The following is a 19312-nucleotide window of genomic DNA, read 5'->3' on the forward strand; positions in this document are numbered from 1 at the left end:
GTCCTGTTTCTATGAACAAGTATGAAGAACACATAAAACTAGCATCTCTTTCATCCTGCTAATAGTAACAAATGTAAGACTTGGCTTTTTCTTCTTTGAATGATAGTTCAGTCTAAGGGCTTTTTTTTTTTTTTTTTTTTTTTTTTTTTTTTTTGCTGTGCTTTTTGTTTTCTGTTTTTGGAGACAGGGTCTCACTATGTACCCTAGTGGCTTGGATATTTACTGTGTAGACAGACTAGGCTGGCTTCAAATGTGGTTCTGTCTTTTTGCATGCTTTTCGAGTTCTGGAATTATAGACATGCACCATTGTGTCCATCCCTTAGTATTTATTTCTGGCTGAGTTCTCACCTTCTGTTAGGTTAGTGTAGAGATGTGATTTAATCTTTTCAAGGCCTCTGTGAAATAATGTGTAGGTATTGGTCCCATTTTACAGGAGGAAACACTGAAACTAGAAAGATTTTGAATGACCAATGTTAAGCTGCTCAGTAAACTAATAGAGGCTCTGTAGCCTCTAGGTATCTTTGATTTCCAAATTCTAACCTTGCTTTTATATTAAGTGGCATAGTTAAAACTCTGAGAGTTTTATCAGTCTCACTTTATATTCAGAATATTGTAGCATGTATACAAGTAAGAATTACATCAAAAATTGGCTTTTCAATTTTCACTTATTCATATACTATATTGTAATTCTTGTAATATTCTTTTGGTTTTCCTCTCAGAACAGTACAACATGTATGGTTTCTGGAGTCATGAGTTAGATTCTAGCTTTGCTTTTTTACTAGCAGCCTAATTAGAGACATCAAATAACTTCCAAACTTGATTTGTCCAATTCATGTGTATAGTATAGAGAATAGTTGTTAACTATTTCTTTTTCTGGAGTTTCCTGAAGGCTTGACTGAGTGAGACTTAAGGATCTGTTCTCAGAGTGGCTCACTCACATTTGTTTTCACAGCCCTCCCTCCCCCCCCAGGGCCTCCACAAATAACTGTTTCCTATCATGGCATCAGTGTCCCCACCCTCAGAGAGCAAGCAAAGGGAAAGAAACACAGTGTCTTTTGTAAGTAGTTTATAGAACTGTTTACCTTTACTTATCCTTTTATTTTATTAGAAGCGGGTCATTAAATCCAGTCCCAGTTTAGCAGAAGGGAAACAAGATTCATCTCTTGAATGGCAACATCTGAGAACTTGGTCCTGAATAGGCTCTCTCTGGTACTCTCACAGAGTACTTGAGTGTCTTGCTGTGGGTGTACTATCCTGCCCAGTAGGTGAAGCTGATGCAGGCTCTCTTATTGAGTTGGCACTATAAAAGATAAAGTGATAGGTCATAGGTCTTTGTAGTGATCCAAGATTAAAGTGATCATTATTATAGTAATTACCTTCAGGGGTAGAATGGATTTAGCATGGATTGACTTTCTCTCTTCCCAGTGTAGTAGTGATGCTTCTGCCATCAAAAGGGTGAATAATGAGGGCCTTATTCTTTGGAATACATTTTTATGCAATAGTCTTTTATAAGATGAGGAGAAAGCAGCAATTGGTTTAACCATTGAACAGTCTTTTTAGTAGGCTTATATCTATAAATATGACCAGTAAAGTACAGTTGGGGTTAACTAAGCCAGTAGTAGCCTTTAAGGTCATGTAAATAGAAACCTCTATAGAATGCCCTTACTAGGTAAATGAAACAGAAAGTGATAAGGTCCTTTTTTTTTTTTTTTTAAACATCAAGGTGGAGCAAAGACCATTTTTATCCTTCTCTCTGTTGAGACCATTAAAGTTTGAGGCCATTCAGAATTGAGATTTGATAAGAGGCTGTGGAGCTATATAACAAATCAACTTTTTTTATTTTAAGATTTATTTATTATGTACAGTGTTCTGCCTGCATGCATCCCTGCAGGCCAGAAGAGGGCACCAGATATCATTACAGATGGTTGTGAGCCATTATGTGATTGCTGGGAATTGAACTCAAAACCTCTACAAGAGCAGCCAGTGCTTTTAACCTTTGAGTCATCTCTCCAGCGAACCCCCCCCCCAAATTAACTTTTAGTCTTCATGTCCATGGTTCTTTACCTGTGTGGGTCATGATCCCTTTGGGAGTCAACCCTTTCACAAGGATCACATATCAGCTATTTACATTATGATTCATACTAATAGCAAAATTACAGTTATGAAGTAGTAATGAAAATAATTTTGTGGTTGGGGTCATCACAACATGAGGAATTGTATTAAAGTGCCACAGCCAGCATAGGAAGTTGAGAACCACTGTTCTAGGTGGTTTTGATATGTTCTTTAGAAATGAGTTACTGTATTTATTACTTTTGTGAGGCTAAAACCAAAATACCACACAGAAACAATGTAAGGTAGGAAAGGTTTATTTTGCTCATATTTTCAGAGGAATTTCAGTGCTTCATGGCAGGGTAGGATAGTTCCAGTTGTGTTTTGCAAGCTTGAGGTATTGGCTTGTTCACATTGTGGCAGACAGAAAGCAGAGTACATAGGTCAGAACCATGGGTGGGTAAGCCCCACCCCTAGTGACCTATTTCCTCCGACAGTGTGTCCTAAAGTGTAGCCTTCAAAATAGTGTCACAAGCTGGATACTGAGCATTTAAAATATGAGGAATATTTCAGATTCAAACCACAGCAAAATCATTGAATTCACACATCTAAGAGTATTAGGCAATAATGGTCCAGAGTGGAAACCAAGTCAAAGAAGAATGTAGATGATGAAGTATGTCCTGTTTTCTGATATTTGTCTGTCTTAGACCATTTCCATAAGCACCCGAAGATCCTTTGTGATAACTCAGTTTTCATCATCATTGTTGCTCTCTTCTTCCTCAACATAGCAGCAAACATAAAACAAGTTTCCTGCTATGGTCTTATTTACTGGAGTAAATTGGCAGCTCTGTTTTTTTTTTGAGTTACTCAGGGCAGAGATCTTGGAGTCATCCCTGAAGCCTTTTTTCTGATGTCCCACTTTCAGCTATTAACAAATACATAAACTCAGCATATAAACTATACCAGAGAGAGTCCCCTCCCTCTCCTGTACTACCATCTTGTGAATCTCACTCTTCTTGTCTGGATGCTGAGTACCCTTCTGATTGGTCATACATGTTCTTGTTTAATGTAAATTGTAAACTCTTAATGAAATAAATACATACCTGCCTCAGGGCTTTTGTGTTTCCCTCTCCTGTAGTGTTTTTTCCCTCAAGATACCTAATGACCTATTCCCTAATTTTTTTTTTTTTAACAGCAATGCTAAAGTATACCTAAGCAGAAAGGTCGTATTTGACTTCTGTAAGACTTAGACTTGTAGGAAGTACTAAATAAGTGTATCCAGTTAGCAAAACACAGCTGGATAAGATGGTGGCTCTTCTGTTCCTTGTATATCTTGGTCTCTCTGATGGTATCTTGGGGTATCTTGGTTGACATATCTATCGAACCTTCCTTGCCTTAGAATGTTTTTTTATTTGTTAGCTCCTTTCTAGCTCTTCCATATAACCCTCAACACTCTCTTTCAGATTTGTCTCATTTTTCATTAATTGCTATTGCATACATATATGCATTTGTATATGTATGTATTCCTAAATATAACCAATTGAGTTTATATGTTGCTACTTATATGTATGTTTTCATTTAGCACTGAGGACCACCTTTCCAGCTCCCAGCTTTACTCAGTTGCCTGTGGTTCTTTGTGTAGGGTTGAGGCCTTGTGGGCTTTTCCCCATCCAGTTTGGCATGTTCATTGGTATTGTCCTTGTTCAGCTTAGGTTTGGGTGGTGATGTTGGTGAGACTTTACATTTACATCTTCTGATGTTCCTAGGAGACACAATCTCATAGAAAATTCCCTGATCCTCTGGCTTATAGAATCTTTCCACACCTCCTGCTATGTTTTGTAGATGTATTTATTGGGACTGGACTCTACAACTCTGCATTTTGATTGGTTGTGGTTTTCTGTAATCGTCTCTGTTGCAAAGAGAGGTTTCCTTGATGAGGGGTAAAGACTACACTTATCAGGTTAGACCCTGAAGGAGGATGTGGGGATTCTGAGTGTGGAGTTGGATGGTGGAGGTAGTACAGTGGGTCCTGTGGGTGGATGCAGGTCCTTAATATTTCTGACTGAAAAAGAATCTATGAGAAAAAAGTGGTCAGTAGACCAGAGAAATGGCAGACTTAGCTGTGGGAAAGTGGAGCAGTAGAGGGAGCCTGCTACTTCTTGGGTGGTGAAGAATTTTTCATGGGGGGATGGGGGCAGCAGACATTTCTTTTATAATAACTAACCTAGAAAGCATTTCACAGAGTGGTACCAAAGCAGACTTGGGTTTGGCAGGAACCCAACTCAGTTTGGGGCCTTACTTATTCCATTCCCATCCTAGGTACCTCTGGAAGTTGCAACCAAGTCCAGTCTGTCTGGGAAGCAGTCTGTGTACTGTGGGACTCTGGATTGTTTTTAAACCAAAAATGCCAAGCAGTTCAAAGGTGATATGTGGTATCAGACCATGAAGTGATACAGTTCTCCAAGATTCTTCAGTTTCAGTGGATATTGGACATCTTACCTACCTATTTAAGACTACTGGTAACTAGGCAGGTGCAAGAATTATCTCCATTTGATAAGTATAGATCAAAGCATAGACGAAAGCTCCAACTCAACTGGAATTTGGATCAGTGCCTTTTGATTCTTTTTCCTAACCTGGCCAACAAAGAGATAGCTGGCCTACTTTGAGTTTTATTGCTTTCAGATGTGTTGTCATGCCCTAGTGGGAAATACAATTAGGATAAAAAAAAGTTTAAATTCAAAGAATTAGCTGTACTTCAGGCTACTTGGATCCTTAAAGCTGCTCTGAAGCTTGCTATTTATTTCTTAAGTGAGTCCTAAAAGTGGAGAATAGCATATCTAGATCTTGAAATTCTCCAAATATTGGGCTTAAGGTTGTTATACATTGGTTAGATGTGGAGAGTCATCTTTGTTTTTTGCTCTCCTTGCCCAACATGTTCTCATGTAGTTGAGGCTGGCCTCAAATCCCTTACTTTTTTCCCTTCTCTACCTCCTAATACTGCAAACATGAACCTCCATAAGAAGTTTTATTATTTTTTGTTAGTTTCTTTTGAGATTATAATATACTTATGTCATTTCTCCCTTCCTTTCTCCTTGCTTTCTTTCAAACTCATGACCTGTTTTTTTTATTAATTGTTGTTATATAAAAGTATTGATAGATGTGTATGTATGTTTTCTCTCTCTCTCACACACACACACGCATACATAAATACAACCTGTTCAGTCTTTATAATGTTACTTGTATGTATGTTTTCAAGCCTGACCATCATTTGGTATAACCAAATGAAGCTCTTTCCTGGGAAATGTTATTTCTCCCATTGTTAACATTCCTTAGTTGTCTTTAGTTCTTTGTGTAGTGTTGAAGACTTGTGGTATTTCTCCATCTACTTTGGCATATCTGTTGTCCTTGTTCAGCTCGTGTTTAGGTAGTCATGTTGGCCAAACTATGGGCATAGCTTCTGGTATAACTGTGTTACACAGTCTCAGCAAATTCCTTGTTTGGCTCTTACAACCTTTCTGCTTCCTTTTCTGCAATGATCCCTGAGTCTTAAGTGCATGAGTGTTTTGTAGATGTACCATTGGGACTGGGCTCACAGCTCTGCATTTTCATCAGTTGTGATTTTCTGGTAATGGTCTTTATCTGTTAGTAAAGAGAAGTTTCTTTGATGAGGAATAAGGACTACACTTATGTGTAGGTATAAGGACAAGTATTTACAGTGTAGTAAGAGCTTATGATGGTTTATTAAAGTGGTGGTTGTAGGTTCTCCTCCAAGATCTATGACTTCATTAGCGCTGTGGATAGTTTGCTAGGTTTCCAGTACCAAGCTCAGTGTCTCTTTTTGAGTGGTTCTTAAGCCTTACTATCGAATCTTGGACTAATATATGTAACTATGACTTCCGTTTGCATGTTTTCTGAGTAAGGTATTTGGGCAGTTAGGACAATTGAGCTTGTGTATTTTTCCAGTAGGTTTTACAGTGGTAGAAATTCTTACATCAATAACCCTGATAATTTCTTGCTGCTTTGGTAAGAAACGGTAGGGAATGGAATTGGTCCTCTTACCCCATTCTGACCTTGAAAGGCTCTTTAGAGACATCTTCATATTCAGCTTTGATAAAGACTGATGATTGTTGTTGGATATTTTGATTGCACTCCTGAGACTGCCAATAAAGTTAATTTGAATCAGAGGGTGGAGCCATAGAGGTTTTAGGGGCCTGAGGACATAGAGACACATGTGAAGTATTAGGGTGTTGAGATTTTCTCTGTCTAGTCTCAGTCCCACTGGATGGTTTCTCTCCACCCAATTGTGTCCCTGCAGCCAATATGAAATAACCACTCTGAGACTTAATATTTATCTATAATTGTTTGGCCTGGGCTTATCGGCCAGTTCTCTTAACTCATAACTTGTTTTTAAAGATTTATTGATTTATTTCATATACAGTGTTCTGCCTGCATGTATGCTTGTGGGTCAGAATAGGGCACCAGATCTCACTATAGATGGTTGTGAGTCACTATGTTGATGCTTGGAATTGAACTCAGGACCTCTGGGACAGCAGCCAGTGCTCTTAACCTTTGAACCATCTCTCCAGCCCCCTAACCCATAACTATTACTCTGTGTATCATCACATGGCCTTACCTTACTGGAAAATGCCTGGGCATCCTACCTTCCTGGTAGCTACATAGAATCTGTCTGACTCCGCCTATTACCTTTCTCTATTCCTGTTCGGATTTCCTGCCTGGCTAAATCCTATCTGTCTATTGGCTGACACAGCTTTATTCATCAACCAATAAGAGAAACATATTCACAGCATACAGAAGGTCATCCGCCACAAGTAGATAATGGCTTAGAAAAATTCTTGGCCTTTTGGATCAAGGAAGGAAAGAGAGGAGGCTTCTCCACCTCTTTGATCAGTCAGGGTCTTATCTCAGTATTGGACTCATGAGATTTTATTGATAAAGAATAATTAAATAAATGCTTCAGATGATAGCATTAGTGAGCCAGTAGATAAGACCTTTGGTATTTCACTTAGGTGGTAACAGTTTAACACCTTTTTACAGCGGCTCCTGATATCACTGGCCATAAACGGAGTGAAAACAAAAATGAAGGGCAAGATGCTATGATGTACTGCAAATCAGTTGGTTACCCCCACCCAGAATGGATATGGCGCAAGAAGGAAAATGGTGTGTTTCAGGTGAGTAGGAGGTAGTAGCCCTGTACCTATACCTAAATTTTTGTGCTTATTGGAGTTTCTCCTGAGGAGGTCCAGCCATCTGGACCAGTTACTGCAACAAAAATTTCTTTGAATGTAGGATGGCTTGGGTCCTTGTGGAGTGAATTACAGTTTACACTATGAACATGAAGGTTAGTCTGTATCTAGCATTGACTGTGTACATAATTTGCTAAAGCTGTCTGTCTGGTAAGAGATTAGATTGCTTTTTTTTTTTTTTTTTTTTTTTAATACAGTGGAATGCAGATCCAAAGTCAACAAAGCCAATCTATCTGTTTTGCTATGATTCTCAAGTGGGTTTTTGTTTGTTCTTCAGAAGAAAAGGGACCAAAAGATGCAAGAAAAAAAAGTCAAAGAACATTTTTTTTTTCAGTGTGTGTGTGTGTTTACACATTTGTCTGGGTACCCTTAGAGGCTAAAAGAGGGTGTCAGATCTCTCAGAGCAGGAGTACAGGTAGCTGTGAGCTGCCTGTTGTGGGTGCTGGGAACTGAATTACGGTCCTCTGCAAGAGCAACAAGCATTCATAACTGCTGAGCCATCTCTGCTTTATTTGTTTAGGGTGGGGTTCACCCACCTGTGAATATTTGTGAAGGTCAAAGAGGGTGTTAAGTATAGGTATCTTCCTCTATCAGTTTCCATGTGTTGAGGCAGCGCCTCCCTTTTGGGCTCATGTTTTCTTGGCTAGTCAGGAAGCCAGCAAGCCCTACAATCCTCCTGTCTCTACCTCATCTCAGCTGGGGTTACAGGTATGTACACTGACATCAAAATTCTGGTTCTCATGATTGTACAGCAAGTGCTCATAATTGCTGAGGACATCATCTGGCTCCTGTGGAGCAGTTCTTGACAGTGTTTAAATAGTGCCTTGGAGTCTTTTATTATCTGATTCAGTGATTTCTGGCCATAAATTATTGGCAAATCAAGTATAATATGTAGATTTATTTCAAGTCCTGTGTATCTTCCACCTTAAGACTTCTTGATAGCAAAATGTCAAGTATTGATGAGTCTGTTGTCGGCAGTGATTTAGCTGAGAGGTGAAGATGCTGAGTATTTTTAGGGAAAACTATTGTTTTCAAGGTGCTAGGAATATCTATTTCTCTTCTCTTTTGCCAAAATTGATTGAAATTACTATTTTCATCTTTTGAAAGATGAAAGTTGGAGTTTCACCGTGAAGGCTGAGTTCCCCATTTCAGATGTGTCTCCACACTCACAAGCAAGTATGCTGTAACTGGGATAATATGAAAGATGATCTTTCTCTGTGCTATTTTTGTATACTGTTAGTTGTTGTTAGTGCAAGGTAAAGATGCCTAGAGTGTTCCATACCTGTCAGCTATTCTCTCCTCCATGACCCTGTAACTAAGGCTAGCTCTTTGAAGCTCTTCTTGGCTTTCTTGCATTAGCACTACAGTACCTCACAGTTCTCCATCTTGCACTGGTTTTTGGCCCCTCCCCCCCCATGATTTTTGTTTTAAAACCATATCCCTTTGAATGTCTGCCCTACCTTCTCATACCATTTCACACATACTGAGGTCAGAGGACAGCTTTTGGGAGTTGGCTCTCTCTTGCCATCCTATGTTCCAGGGATGGAACTCAAATTGACAGGCTTGCATAACAAATGCATTTGCGTATAGCACTCTCTCCTTCTTGAAGCCAAATTTCTTGGGTATTTTTGTTTCATGATTTTCTATGTGTATCTTCACTTTAGTAGGATATGGGATGTATAGGTATATATTAATTAGTAGCTACTTGGTGATTGGTTGAGTTGTCATTCCTTTAATCCCAGAATCCTGGAAGGGAAGTTAGGATTTTCTCCCAGTTCCCTCCTAACAGCAAGTTTTTAGTATTACTTCTTAGAGAAGTATAAGTTACCAAATATGCCCGACAATGGGTATCTTGCTTCCCAGCTTTTTACTGCTGCAGGTTTTCCCTCTGCTGTTTGAAGCAGCATTTGTTGTCTATCTGTGGGGGTCTGCAAGCAACAGGTCTCTCCATTCAGTCTGAAAGTTGGAAAAGTTCAAAGGATCAATAATAACGGAAATTTATACCCTGTTTCTATCAGAAATGTATTGAACCCTGAAGGAAGTCATCAGTTAAGTGCTCAGAAGCCTTTGAACAAAGATGGTGTCTCATTCTAGTCATTATCCTGATAAGAATAAAGACGTTGTCACTTTCCCTTGGGTAGCTCATCTATTCTGACCTGTCTCTCCCCCCCCCCCCCAGGACATTTCCAATAACTCTGGTCGATTCTTCATCATCAACAAGGAGAATTACACTGAATTGAATATTATGAATCTCCAGATCACAGAAGATCCTGGCGAGTATGAATGTAATGCCACCAACTCCATTGGCTCTGCCTCCGTTTTCACCGTCCTCAGGGTACGGAGCCACCTTGCCCCACTTTGGCCTTTCTTGGGAATTCTGGCTGAAATCATCATCCTTGTGGTGATCATTGTTGTGTATGAGAAGAGGAAGAGGCCAGATGAGGTTCCTGATGGTAAGAACATCCCAGCAAAACAGTAAAGTTGGGGTTGGTTCCTTGGGTAGTTTCCAAGTACTGAAAGAGGAATTATAAGGAGTTGGATTGAGTACCAAAAGGAAAGAAAGAAAACTTTTATACTGGTTACTAATCTGTGCTCCCCACTCCCCACGAATTTTTGTATTAGCCACCTAGAGTATAATTAGCTCTCTCCCTGTTTAGGTGTTCTCCAAACCCTAGGCCTTGTCCTTCAGGCCATGTGGTGAATGGGCAGCTGTCAAACTCTTTGTTCAGCTGTGTCCTCCTTCAATACAGATCATCAGGCAGATTGAGCTTGAGGAGAATCCAAGTCAAGCCTAGAAGCCACCCCAAGATCACAGGCCACCTGTCCTTTCAGGCAGATTTAAGGTATATAATTGGTTGTCACATGATTGCCTGGCATAGTCCCTGTAGGTAACTGTCCCAGCCCAGTCTGGACTGTGTTCAGAAACCCATTTGAAGAAGCCAGACTTTGGTTCCTTTCCTTGGTCTCTTTGATAGGTCTTCAAGGCTCTCTTCTGGCATTTCTGTTTGTGTCCCACAGATGAGAATGGTAGGAACGCTGTAACTTACTCCCTAGATTTAAGAGAGCTAAGTGCTAACTCCTCAGCTCACACTCCAGGGCATGTTCCCCAGCTGGCCCAGAGTTACAGAAGATACAATGGGAGTAGAACCACCTCAAACCATTATTAGAAAGCATAAGACTTGAAGTCTTACATTGTGGGATATGCTTTAAAATCAGGAAAGCTTTGAGAAAAGTCTTGTATATTGGTTATAGAGTTTTCATTTCTAACTGATTAGAACAGAAAACTTATCAAAGCTTGTATCACTAGTATTTCAGATTCCTAAGAAGCCCCTTATGCTCATCCCTATAGGCTATAACATCGAATCAGCAAATAGAAATTGATTGGTCAACTAGCCATAACTACCCTTTGCCTGTCACTGACTAGACTACAGGATGTACCCCAAGCTCAGTGCAGATTGCCTGAGGCAATGGTGGTGCTAGCTACCATCTGCACTTGTGGTACAGTGTCCTTCCCCAGGGTTGATGGAACCATATCGCTGAGCAGTCAGACTGCAGTGTGTTGCCCTCTCTCAACAACATACCATACTGTCAGTAGACAGCACCAAGTAAGATCTTGTATGTCCTTGGAGAATATACAGCCTCAAAGGAATGACATGGCTTTAAACTCTAAAAGGACTTATTTGAGAGCAACAACCACCTTTTCTTTCTTTTACTTTCTTCTCAGCAGCTCTAAGTCTCTTGCTTGGACTAAGTAGAGTGAGTACTGAGATTGGGAGCTGGTCTTTTGACATTCATCTCTGTGGGAAGACCTGGTGGGCTCCCCTCCTGATGTACTTTTCATTAGTGTGCTGAACAGAAAAATGGAGAGGGACCTTTGTCCAGTTCCTTGCATCAGAGGATGTCCCCAGTTTAGCTTTCTCATTCTGTAACATGTGTCTCTGATGGCCCTTTCTCCAATTTTTTTTTTTTTTTTTTGTTAAATGTTAGGACTCCCAAGGTATTGAGTCCCTGTATTTAAACTTGAGAATGAGGGAGGGAGAAGGTTGCCTGCCTTCCATATGTTTATAGCTTGGCTACTTGGGAAGTTACATTTCATTCCTAAAAGGGACCATCATCCCCTCAGAATGTTTCAGATATTGCAAGTTAGGAGCCCAGGGACTTAGATCAGTGTTAGAGCCCAAGACCTGAAGTTTGTTCCTCAGCCCTGGAAGGGATGGGATCCCCAAAAGACCAGAGAGACTGAGAGAGACACAACACTAGCTGTGCCAAATGCCACCTGCAACTTTTATAAAGTCGAGGAGCCAAAAAGTTAGCTAAGAAAAGGCAAAAGCAAGGCTTTGAAGCCTATCTTTAAGGCAAGGGTGGCTATCATTTTCACAGCATTCACACATCCGTCTAGTCTGTCCCCATCAGAGGCACCAGTCTTATAAGCCACTTGTGTTACTGTTTCTTACCCAGCATGTTTCAGGTTAGACTTTAGAAATAGTTAATAGTGGTTCTGTCTGACAAGCAGATGCCTGTGCATGACAGCAGCTACCCTCTTAAGAGTTCCTTGGTTAAACGGAAATGGGGGGTGGGCAACGGCTGCAGAGCCAGTCTTCTGAACAGCCTCCTGGATGGAAAAGAATAAGCTAAATTTCTATGTATAGTGAATGAATGCTACAAAACAGATGACTGCAGGGTAAGTGTAAAGTAAAATCTTGCACTGGTCTTGGGAGAATATTATCATGCAAGCAGCTTTTACTTCTTCATTGTTGGATTGGGTGAAAGTCTGGGATTCTGAAATGATTGTAGTGTTTACAATCTCTCCTTTCCTGACAGCCAATATGGTCCAGGGTCCATTTCCCATCACCACTTCCCTGCCTGACTTTCAGCATTCTTAGATTTCTCCCTGCTTCCATCTCCACTTCAGTTTTTAGCTTTTCTTCTGGAAGAGGGTGTGTGTTGATCTTCAGTGAATTTTTCTTATGTTGTGGCCCTTTCTTTCTTTGTTAAGTTTCTCCTAGACTCCATCTCAGTTCATGAGGACGGCAAACTCACTGATATGCTTTCTTCCTATTTGCTCCTCCCTCAGTTTACTTGTAGATACACACACACAGGCAGGCAGGCAGGCAGGCAGGCCCGCGCACGTACACACACACACACACACACACACACACACACACACACACACACACACACACACACACACACTGCAGTCTGTTGAGGATGAATGAAGAGGTGCACTCTATCTGATACAAACTTGATTCCGTTTCATTGATGAAATCTTACCTATAATGTCTGTTAGCTTATTATGCCACTATGAAACATGAAGATTTGTAAGTCTGGGGTGCTTTTTTTTTTTTTTTTTTTTTTTTTTTTTTTTTTAATAAACCAAATAGATAGGTTATTACCAACATCTGTGGTTGATTTGAGCTTCAATGAACTCTCTAAATAGGAACTCATGTACTTATATTTTTCAGTAGTCTATAGTTATTGGTAACTTTTCTCCTTAAGTAGGAAAACACTCAGTGACCAGTGCAGGAAAATAAAAGGACACAAATACATAATTTAATTAGGAAAGCATGTGTCCCTTTAGATTTCTCACACTGAAAATATATATGGTTGAGGTTAACTGCTTTCTTTAAAAGCAGCTTTGGTCCTTTTATCTGAGTACTCTGGCCATTTCACAGAAGAAATGACAATCCTTTAGTCCTTTGTTAGATCTTTTTGAGGACCAGTACCACATAAGTTATCTCATAGGTAGACTATTTACACATGGATTTTCGCTTTTAGTGTTCTTAGTGACAAGTCAGTAATAGAGCTTTGCCTTTTCATTGAGAGTACCCTGGGAGTGTTAAATAGTGCAGTCTTCCTTCTGTTACAGCTGAACTACTTGGAGCCACATTTGTGTTAGGCCTTTTCTGACTCAGGTCAGAATACAGTTAAGTATGTCCCTCCTAGGATTCCTTCTGCCCACTGGGAGATAGAGGCTGGGTTGAACCTGCTCAGTCTTGAGGCCTTCAGTTCTACTAGATGGTATCCTCATAGGCATTGAGTTAAAACAGCTGATTTAAGAGAGAGAATATTAACAACAGGAATCTTCTGTTTTCACACTTGGGTAATTTTGTAAGTTGGTTAAAAAGGTTCCTTAAGTTACTGGTGGAGACAGTACGAGCAAGTTTGAGGGGCAGAGGAGGAAGAGCACTGTTTTGTAATTGTAATCTTAGTGTTTCTAGACACCCTGAACTGAGGCATTGTTCTGATAGTTCAAAATCTATTATATTAGTTGGTCAAAGCATTTGTTGCATATGGAGCTTCGCAGCAGGCCAGAGATGCTGGAAGAGAGATGACTTTTTTAAGTTACACCAAAAACATTCTGTGTGCTTAACTAGAGTCAGTCACATGTACCTTATGAGAAAATACAGTTGAAACATGGAAAATGAGTCAAAGAACTACCTCTCTCTTGTGTTTAGTGTTAATCCCTGCTGAAATCAGGCAAAATACGAGTGATTTTAGAAACCATAATAAATTCTAGCACTTGAGGTAGGATTGTGAGTTTGATGCTAGCCTAGGCTAGATAGTAAGTCCTTCTGCCACAGAAGGGGAGGGTAGCTGAGGATGTAACTTACTTGGTAGAGGCTTGCCTAGTAGGCATGGTTCCAACTTTGATCCTCAACCACTTATAAACTTCCATGGCAGTGCATGCTGTGAAGCCTAGCATGTAGGAGGTCGAGGCAGGACCCTAAGTTTAAGGTCACCCTCAGCCATGTAGGGAGTTAGGCCAGTGTGGGATATAAGATCCTATTACCCCATCCCACAAAAAAGAGAAGAGGGAACACACACCCCCAGTGAAGTGATTGAAGTGGCACAGGGTCTTTGACCAAATCAACTCTTGACTTGTTTTGAATCTAAAGTCATCACTTTCTAAGTTGTATTGTGGGTGCAGTATGTTACTTACCTTATTATGAGGTGTGTGTCAGGGTAGGGGCCTCGAGGGTAGTCATACTTCAGTAGGGAAAGAACATGAAGGCAAATCAGTATGTGCACCACTTCATCAGGAGTTTCACACTCATCAGGTGGACTCCAGAAGCATCTTGTTTCATTCTCCCTCAGTCCTCTTCCTCTCATCTAGCCAGTGGCTGTGAGTAATCCCCAGGTGGAGAGAACGGTCTTTGTTTAAAGCAGCTTTGGTCTGAGGGTTTGGGGGTATGTTGATATTTGTCGGTTACTGTGACTTCTTTTTTTTCCCCTTCAATTGCATCAAACCCTTAAAACATGGTGGTAAGTGAGCGATATGCATGCTTTTGGAGTTTGTTTAATCTCCGCTTCAGTCTATACAATGCACAGTTCATAATGTTAACACTTTTCTTCAAGTTTACTTCATTCACTTTCACAACTAATTTGGATTTTTAGTTTGCTGTTTAGTCCTCATTTACTTTATTTTGTGCCTTTCTCTGTAGCTCTGTTCTCTCCTGACCTGCCTGTGGAGGTCAAGTTGTTCTTTTGTCTGGCCTGTATGGGAGAGTGATGCTGCAGGCAGTGGCTCAGCACAGGAGAGGAGGGGGGGTGTGCGTGTCCTCTTCTTTGTGGTGTCCAAGTGGATTTGGGAATGAAGTGGGGGTTCCTGGGACTTAGACACCTGAGTCACAGCTGCTCCCACTTTCAGGCATGGCAGCTGCACCAGAGACACTGTCGCTCACATACTCACATGCAAACCCTTGCATGTGGCCAGCTTGTTAGGTTGGAAAGAGACATTTAGACACCCCCACACCAAAAGAAAAGACTGTGGTATCAAGTGTGCTTGGGTTAGTCTAGTGTCCTATTAGGAAAAGACTGGCTTTGCTATTGTGATTCCCCCCTCTCCTGTTTTTTAAAGTTGGGAGTAGATTTGGCTGTCTTGCATTAGAATTTTGTACTTTGGGTTGCACACTAAAATTAGTCAGTTTGTTCCTGTGTTGTCTTTAAATTCCCAAGGTGCTTAGCTTTTAGCATGTTACCTGATTGGCTTGCCCTGGGTGCTGAGCAGTAGGCTGTGGAGAAGGAAGGGTTCAGGCTGGGCTTGTGTGTCTTAGTACCTGGTATGTCCTTGTATTTTTCCACTGCATACACAGCAGATGTCTTGGATGTCCTGAGTCCTAGTTTGTTCTCTGTACCTGTTTTAATAGCACTGTTAGTAGTGGACTCCTGTGGACACCGGTATGTTGCTAGCCCCTTGTTTTGCTGATGAGTCATTGGTTTGTGGTTAGTTTGTTTAGTTTGTTTGTTTGTTTTTTTAATCCTGTTTTGCTCCAGTCACTGTGTGCTGGCGGTGGCTTTGCCTCTCCGTTGCCTGAAAGGAACAGGTGGAGCAATGTCTCCCTGACAGACATTACTCCTGACATGTGCTCTGCAGATGCCTACACCAAGACTGTAATCTCCATAACTGCTTCATGTGCACCAAGCCCCCTTGTGGAATCCTGCTGAGAGTTTTTCTAGATGCCTTCAGTGAAAGCACACAACTGTTGTACAGTAAAAACAAAGGGTGCTTATTTGTGCCCTCCCCTTTCTTGGTTTTTAAATAACTTTTTTTTTATTTTAATGGCATTTTCTTAATTATGCATATCTACTAAGAGGAGAACAATATGTCAGAACTATGAAGTATTAATAAGGCTTCTAAACACAAGGAACAAAACTTACTTAAAAAAAAAAAAAAAACAAACATCTCATGGCTTTTCTTGTTTTGGCCAAGGCCCACAATAATGAGCCCACCTTTTTACGTAGTTTTTTTTTTTTTTTTTTTTTTTTTAAGAGGGGTGTCACTGTTTAGCTCTCCCTGTGATGTCACAGAACACCCTTTGCTTCTCATGTCTTTTGCTGGCCCAGTTGAGCTGGGTAGCCAAGGAGTAGGTTTGGCTCTATCTTCCTCAGTCTTATGTTTCAGAACAGTGACCTCATAAAGATCGTAAAACAGCAGGACAAACAGTGTCCTCTGGGGAAATGAGGATGTGTGGTTAAATGTATATAATTGTACACATCCATTTATATTGAAGAACTGCATATATTCTCTACAAGAAAACAAACAGCAGGATTTTACAACTGAAATGTTGGTTTGTCTTCTCATCTATTTATGAGTGAACCACTGGAACTTGGGGACACGATGAGTACAATGATATTGCAGCCTATCTGTCCACTACAGTTGCAGTTTTTCATGATGAGCATTCAAAGTGTTAACTAAAACCATTGAAAGAACATATCTGCCATTAAAACTGAATCTAGAAATAACTTCATGAGTGTTTTGCACCTCCAGATGGAATGGCCTTTAATAAATGCTATGAATAGCCATGTTTGCCACTTGCAGTTTACTGTCCTGTTCATTCTTATGCAGAGTCTAACAGTTTTCTCCTTTCTTCTTATATTTCATGGATTATTAAAAACTGAACACCTCATATAGATGATGAACCAGCCGGGCCAATGTGAGTACTTCATTGGATATGATTTTACAGTTTGATTGAATTGCGTTGTGTTTGCAGTTTAGTCAAAAAGGAATACTAAAGATTGTAAGAGAAGGCAATTCCCTTACAATGAAAGTTGCAATGTACACTTTTTAAGCCTGACATAATTCTGACTGGTGACCTCTTTATTCCTAGGCCAAGTCTTGTTTTTTAGCCATACAAGTAAATAGTATGCAAAAGAAGTTGAAAGAAGTTAAATATTTTTCATGCTTAAGCTGATATAGGAAAAATAAGCATATAACCAAGTCACTTCAAACTGGACTGAAGAATTAGCTAAAACTACTGTCTAGTTTCATTAACAACTGCTGACAAGAGATGAAGCTATAATATGGAATGTGTCCAAGGCTACCAGGCTTTCCTAGAGTTGGCGATGATAAGGCAAAGGGGCAGTTCTAGTGGGTTAACGGCCAAAGGGCTCAGCATGGCTCATTGCTGATCATCTTTATCGTTTAAGAAATTAAATGTTCAGAGGAGTTAAGTCTCTCTCACTTTTGTAAGTAACTATAGTTTCAAAATCTAAGGGAGCTGGGAATTGGTGGCACACACCTTTAATCCCAGCACTCAGGAGGCAGAGACAGACGAAATCTGTGAGTTAGAAGCCAACCTGGTCTATAGAGCAAGTTCCAGGACAGGCTCCAAAGCTACAGAAAAAATGTCTAGGGGAGGTGAGGGGAGAGGAAAAGGGGAGAGGAAAAGAAGTCTAAGGGAACATTACCTGTGTGTTCTCTTCCTTGGAAGTCTGAAGGATCTAGTCACTGAAAGTAGGAGGTACTTTATGTAAGGAATGTTGTTACACACTAGAAGTAGAGTTTGCTGCTACACCAGGGACGGAAGTGAGTGAAGAGTCTCTGTTTCCATGTGTTGCATTTTTCAAATGATATGACTAGTTGAACTCACACAGTGCAATTTTTCCTCCAAAGGAAAACCAACTCTACCAACAATCACAAAGATAAAAACTTGCGCCAGAGAAACACAAATTAAGTACACTGCTTATAATGTAAGTATGGCCGCCTTTAGAGATTTAAAAGTTGTAATCCAATGAACTGTGCCTCTGCTCACCTAGCTACAAATTCTTCAGTAGTTGTTGTTACCTGTTAAGACCTAATTGTTAATTTCAAAATAGCTGATACTGATGGAACAGGTTATTTCTGTTCACTACAGTGTATGAAAAGGAATGTGTCTCAGCATATTTATATTCAGTTAATTTAATAATAAATGCCTTGTATTGTAGTCTACTTATATATTTTTAAAAAATAAATGGTTACCTTCTTAGGTAGATTATTCCCAAAGGCCTATTAGTGCCATGTGTTATCTCTACTGAAGGCAATGCAGAGACAGTGGCTATCAGGCAGCATGCTTATACACATGGAGATCAGAATTTCATACCACATCCCTGAGCATGCTGTTTGAACCAAAGCTTTATTTGATGTGGCACTGACATAGCTTGTGAGTGACATTGCATATTCTCTTAGTTTTCAAATATTTCTTTCTTTATAGCTCTTTAGGTTCCTGAAAACGGTGGCAACACGACCCGCTAAATTTTCTGCTTGGACCTCTTTGGTCTCTCCCTTTCAAGTGAGCAACACCACAATGACCGTCTAAAGCATGCCTTATTTAGCCTCTCCTATAAGGGTGACCTAGCCAGGTACATTTTAAACAATGCTTCAGTGTAGAAGGTGTAAACTATTTTGGGCTTGATGTGCTGTGAATGTTGCTTCCTTTCCCTTTGTTAAAATATTTAAATAGAAATGAAAAGGTCCTCTGAGGATCAGGTCATGCATGCGCCATTTTTTATGCAGCTGTTAAATTGGCAAAGCTCTAAATGCACTGCTGCCATCTAGTGACCATTTTGTAAAGTACAGCAAAACCTACAGATATATACAGTATATAAATATACATATATATTTATATTTTTGGGGGTGGGAGAAATCCAAAATAAAGTAAATGCTTGTTTCATTTTTAAGCTGCTGATACCCATTCCTTATTGTCTGTTGTCAGATCAGGAAGCTGCAGTTCTGTCTGGTACATAAAGATGAGAATATAAACTTAAGTCTGTCATTCTAAGGGCTTACCCTATAACTTTTAAGAACCTGGAACAGTCCACTGAACGGCTATAATGAATTGCAGTATATATATGTATGATTGCTTTTTAAGTGACTACTTTCCTTTTGTCAAATCATGTAAATTCTGAAATCTTTTGCACCGATGTGTTGAACCTTATTCTTGTACATTCAATCAAGGCAACTTTTATAATTTCCCTTTTGTTTTCAATGACCCTGAAATGTCAATAGCATGGTGATATTCTATGCAACTCTAGTTATACTTTTTGGTTTGACACTGTATTTTTCACATTGATTTAATGATTGATGATCAATTTTATAACCTGACTGGGTTCTCATGCGGTACTAACTGTAGATGCATGTACTTGTGTTCTGTGTAATTATTGAAGTGCAATGGTGTACAAAAAAAGTGGATTCACCTCTTTTTAACAATAAAACATTGATAAAAGGTGCTTGGAATAATATT

The 19312-nt window shown here is 39.9% G+C and overlaps 1 protein-coding gene across 2 annotated transcripts in view; it reads left to right on the forward strand.

Annotated features, from left to right (window-relative positions):
• Window positions 1–19295, forward strand: part of Nptn (neuroplastin) — a 68992-nt gene extending 49697 nt beyond the window's left edge. Inside the window, exons 5-10 of one of the 2 annotated variants that reach the window (XR_007835303.1) lie at window positions 7105–7238; window positions 9493–9766; window positions 9971–10156; window positions 16726–16747; window positions 17707–17783; window positions 18284–19295. Coding sequence is in view for 1 of the 2 variants with exons in the window: in XM_051197624.1 (XP_051053581.1) it covers window positions 7105–7238; window positions 9493–9766; window positions 16726–16747; window positions 17707–17767 (491 nt within the window). In the remaining variant the exon portion in view is untranslated. The remainder of the gene's footprint in view (window positions 1–7104; window positions 7239–9492; window positions 9767–9970; window positions 10157–16725; window positions 16748–17706; window positions 17784–18283) is intronic. The other variant, XM_051197624.1, reaches the window with a different exon arrangement.
• The last annotated feature ends 17 nt before the right edge of the window (window positions 19296–19312 follow it).

This window comes from Phodopus roborovskii, unplaced genomic scaffold, assembly GCF_943737965.1.
Source record: "Phodopus roborovskii unplaced genomic scaffold, PHOROB, whole genome shotgun sequence".
Classification (NCBI taxonomy): domain Eukaryota; kingdom Metazoa; phylum Chordata; class Mammalia; order Rodentia; family Cricetidae; genus Phodopus; species Phodopus roborovskii.